This window comes from Colossoma macropomum, unplaced genomic scaffold (assembly GCF_904425465.1).
Source record: "Colossoma macropomum unplaced genomic scaffold, Colossoma_macropomum, whole genome shotgun sequence".
NCBI classification, from domain to species: domain Eukaryota; kingdom Metazoa; phylum Chordata; class Actinopteri; order Characiformes; family Serrasalmidae; genus Colossoma; species Colossoma macropomum.
The window spans coordinates 31,942,761-31,947,853 of NW_023494798.1; the positions used below are offsets into that span (position 1 = coordinate 31,942,761).

Sequence of the window (5,093 nt, forward strand, 5' to 3'; positions counted from 1 at the left end):
TACACACACACACACACACACCGTACACGCACAGGCTTGTATTCCTGTCTTTGTCGGATATTTCCACGGCCTTCTCTACGACTACATCACAGAGCCTTCACCACTGATCTCAGAAAGCCAAAGAAGATGGTTCTTAAAGGGAATGGTTCTGTTTAGAACCATGACTTCTATCTAGAACCAGTTGCAAGCTTGAGTGGTTATAGCACCAAATCAAAAGCAGAACCCCCTTTTTTGGTGCTATATAGAACCATTTTCAATAAAGGCTCTACATAAAACCATGTACAACACGTTCTCCATCAATCTGAAGAACCAGTTCACCATGCAAAGGACGCAAATGGTTCTATACAGAACGCATGGTTCTGAATGGAACCATTCCCTTTACTAAAGAACCCTTGAAGAACCCTGTTTTTTTTTTTTTGAGAGTGTGCGGTGTTGAGCTTGTAACAATAGCAGAACTGTTTTCACCATAAAGAAGTGTTTAAGCATGCAGGTGGTTCTATGGAGAACTCTTGGTTCCGAATAGAACCACTGCCTTTACTAAAGAACCTTTGAAGAACCATCTTTTTTTAAAAGAATGTAATGAACGATGCAGTTTAAATAAATAAATAAATAAATAAATAAGTAAGTAAGTTGTAAAATGCATTTTTTATGGGGACCAGCCAAAGGTCCCCACAACGTCAACATGTTTCTCTAGCATCCTGAGGACATTTAGTCCCCACAAACTAAATACACACACACACACACGTTTTCCCCTCCCAAAGCCTCATTTAATATATTTAATATATTTAATATTTGCACACTTTGTGTATCACAGACTACATTATACAATTTTGCATAAATGCAGTATGTTAAAAAAAACAAACAAAAAAGTTAAAATGTAAAATAAGACGCTCATGTATCGATTTTAGACGCCTGTCTAGCAAAAATGTCTTCATCTGATCATTTAAAGGCTTTAATTTGCAATAATTATTCTCACTTTTATTCTCCCCTCCTGGTGAAAGCCATGCTGTGGCTAGGCCGCTAGGCGCCCGCTGATTGGCTACTGGTGTGTGACGCGAAAGGTGGGCGTGTCCAGCAGACTCGGCCATGTTCATTATTGTTTTTATATCGCGGCCGTAAAACCAGGTCGAGCTGCGGTCCGAAGAGCGAGGTTAGTTTCGAGAGAAACTGCGTTTTTCTCTGTTTTTGGGGTAAAATAGATCATTATTGATTATTTCATAGAATATATTTGCATGAAGTTAGTCACAGGAGACCAGAGACTGCCTTCATTTGATCGTATGAGCTTCAGGCTTTCGCGTCATTCAACTTACAAAGCTTTTATAGGGCTAGTCCAACGTAGTTAAAGGGGAGCTCCACCAAAAAAAAAAAAACGACATAATTAAATGCTTAAGATGTAACCAAAGTCATTCAGAGTGGTTTGTTGCGAACTGCTCTGTTCTAGAGAAACGTACAGAGTCAGAATTGTTCACAGTGGTGGTGATAGGAACCAGACGTCCACCTCTAAAAGCTCTCTCACTGTTTTTAAGGTAGTTTTGTAATAAACTTTTGCCTTAAAATGTATTTGAATCTATTTATTTTAATATGTTCATGGCAGAGGGGTACATGCAGGGTGTTGTGAGGCAAAATAGTCCCAAAAGAAAACGGATTTTTTCAGATTTTTCACTATTTTAGCATCATCAACATGACATATAAAACCCAGAAGCCTGTATGTTTCTCTACAGTGAACCATTTCACGTCAAACCACTCTGAATGACTGTTTACATCTCAAAGATTTATTATTCAGAATTATTCAGAAATTTTGAAAGTTGGGTGGAATTCTCCCTTAAAGGGCTTGTCCAACATCTTAAAAGTGATTTTCACTTTCATTGTAAGTTTGATTTAGGTGGTGAATTGCATGCTTCTACAAAAAGATTAGCTGCAAAAATCAACTTTTCTTCTCATGGGTTTCTGTGGGGCACAGAACAAGACACAAAACTGCTTTAAGATAATAATATACTGCAAAATAAGTGATGTTATGTTATGCAAAAGTTGCATTATTCTCATGTTGTGGTGAGACTCTTTAAAGAATAGAATGCATGCAATGTTAGAACTTGCCTGGGACTGTTTTCTGGCTTTAAGTTGGTTTGAAGATTATAGGTCATGACTGGTGCCTGTACACATTTCTGAGCACTGTCCTTGCATTTATATGGACACAAGTAACTGTATGACCGCAATAACTTTCCAAACAGCAGTTAAATATTGATAATGATGCAATTTTTAAAATTGGAATTGGAATAAGGAATCATAATTCACACATTATCTAGAGAACATGATGTTGTTGTGGTAGCACAAGACCATTTGGATACAGTTCAGTGCCCTGTGGGAGATAAATGCTTTAAAAGCATGCATTTCACAAAGAGTGAGCTTTTTCTATGCATACATATTTGCAGTCTAATGGATTTGATGTTCAGGGGTTTTAATGCAGCAGTGATGGACGCCAACATGGAAAAAACACAAAATGGAGACATTAAATGAAGCCTCCTCTCCTGTGTTTTGTCGCAGAGCAATGTCATCCCCAGAAATTGCATCCTTGTCGTGGGGCCACATGAAGGTGAAGGGCTGCTCCTCTTCATATAAAGACTGCAAGGTGTGGCCAGGTGGCAGCCGGGCATGGGACTGGAGAGAGACTGGAACCGATGTGAGTGCTGTTTCACCTTATACTTACCTAATACTTGTACAGGTATTGTACAAGTATAAATGTATAGTAAGGTATAAAATATGAGAAAAACTGAAACACTTGGGCTACTCACTGTTAAATGCCATACGTCTCTCAGCATTATCCAGGTGTCCAGCCTGCTGACCTGGAGGAAATCCTGAGGAAAGGAGTCGACATGCTGGTCATAGGGAGAGGAATGAGCGAAGCACTGCAGGTCATTTACACAACTTTACTATGCCATATAGGACTATGTATAAAGTAGATAGCACTCATCTGATCCCTCTCTGCCTCCCTGTCGTGCTCTTTGCTCACCTGATTATGCTCTCTGAATGGCTTGAGTGTCAGCAGGGGTGAAAAAAAGGGCAGAGAAATTATACTTAATTCAGAGTCAATACAATGTGTGATGAAAATCAAGAGCGAGACACATTTAAAGGGACCGTATTGTCCATTTTTCTTATGTTTTATTTTTTCCAGGTTAAGTTACCCTTTTATTAGCCCCACAACGGGGAATTCACCTCCGCATTTAACCCACCTGTGCGGTGAAACACCACACACACACTTGGGGGCAGTGAGCACACTTGAGCGGTGGGCAGCCCTATCCACAGCATCCGGGGAGCAGTTGGGGGTTAGGTGTCTTGCTCAAGGGCACTTCAGTCACATACTGACGGCTCAGGGTATCGAACCGGTGACCTTCTGGTCACAAGGCTGGTTCCCTTGACTTCCAGCCCACGACTGCCCCCCAATCAAAGAGCAGTCAGTTTTTATGTGACCTTTCGTTATCCTTTGCAATTAAACAGGCTGTTTTTGAACCTGCACAAGACTGACATATGTAAATGAGCACTGTTCTGATTGGCCTGTATTGTCGCTCATTCATAAAGCACTCAGAGCTGAAACACTCCCTAGAACTTCAGCCTGAAAAGGAGGTTCTAAAACGCTGTTTCTTGTGACATCACAGAAACAAAAACTTCAAAACAGGCTGTTTTTGTAGTATGTTTACCATATATAGACTCTATGGACTGGACAGTGGTATGTTTTGAAACTGTGACATCATTTGCATGCAACTTCTAACTCCTGTATTCTAAAAAAGCGAGGGAAATTTGGATTTCCACAATATGGGCCCTTTAACTCTACTCAAGTAATAGATCTTTAATAGATAAAATTAAGGACTTGTTTTCCCTCTATTACAGTAAAATTAACAAATGTTGGACGTACTGCAGGTGGTGCCGTTCTTAGACAAAGACAAATGAACATAACTGTGGAGTGTTTCATTTTACAGTGATGAATTTAGATTTAATAAAAAATTATGTTTAAAAAAAGGAGTAAAAAGATCCTGTGCAATTTGAAATGAGGACTTTGAAGGTCTGAATGAAAATGTAAAGAAATGTTTTGGAAAGTAGACGTTCTGGTCAAATTACATGATTTATTGATTTTCTAAGTGAATGTATCGCTGTTGTCGGAAGAAATCTCCATTTTTGACATTTTTTCAGTTTTTGACATAATTGACATAAGGTTTTCTTCCAACAGCAGCAATAGGTTAACACATCGACTCTACACAAAACACTTTCATGTGGAACTTTTCTGCAAAATTTAATGCACAACCTTTTATTTATTTGAAAAAATAAGCATAAAAATAAATACAAAAATGAAGCACAAAATATAAAATATTTTTTTTTATGTTAAATTCAGTAAATAAACAGTAACTGTGCATGAAAATGTGCAGAAGTGTGTCTCTGTAGAGGATGTGTAACTTATTTTTTTAACTTATTTTCACTCCAAAAATCAACAAAATTTGACCAGGGGTGCCCAATCCTTTGCATCCAACTGTAAATTTCCAGTTTCAGTAATACTTGATTAAAGTACAGATCATAGAAAATAATACTTTAGGGTAATAAAGTACAATCACTTCACTTCTCTCCACTCCTGAGTGCAGGGTGGATAATGCTTGAGTCTTCCTGCTGCAGGTGCCTCCATCCACCGTGGAGTATGTGAAGAAACAGGGCGTGGATGTGAAAGTGCTGCAGACTGAGAAGGCTGTGAAAGAATACAACAACTTGGCTGGACAGGGGGCTAAAGTTGGAGGAGTCTTCCACTCTACTTGCTGAATATGACCTGGCCAGCTACGCAGTGCCTTAAATTTCAGCTGGACATTTTTAGGGAGTCAGTAAAACTGACCTGTGCTGTGCTGCAAAGGAGGAGTTTGCTTTTGACTGTTTTTGAAGAGAAAACAAGGCTAAACGGTTCTTTAATTCTTTACAAATTATAGAATTTACTAGAGGTACAAACAAAACAAAGTTTATTTAAATGGAAAAAACATTTTTTTTGTGAAAAAATAAAGCCCTATTAACAAAAAAGAAGCTGTTAATTTACTCCAGTCTTTGCCTTAAGTTCAGCTCTGCGT

General features: G+C 38.6%; 1 protein-coding gene across 1 annotated transcript; it reads left to right on the plus strand.

The window, feature by feature from the left end:
* Positions 1 to 1,054: 1,054 nt before the first annotated feature.
* Positions 1,055 to 5,017, plus strand: aamdc (adipogenesis associated, Mth938 domain containing). Its single transcript, XM_036585164.1, has 4 exons — positions 1,055 to 1,150; positions 2,542 to 2,677; positions 2,814 to 2,909; positions 4,657 to 5,017. The coding sequence occupies exons 2-4, from the start codon at positions 2,546 to 2,548 to the stop codon at positions 4,795 to 4,797; spliced, it is 369 nt and encodes a 122-aa protein (XP_036441057.1). The 5' UTR covers positions 1,055 to 1,150; positions 2,542 to 2,545; the 3' UTR covers positions 4,798 to 5,017.
* The last annotated feature ends 76 nt before the right edge of the window (positions 5,018 to 5,093 follow it).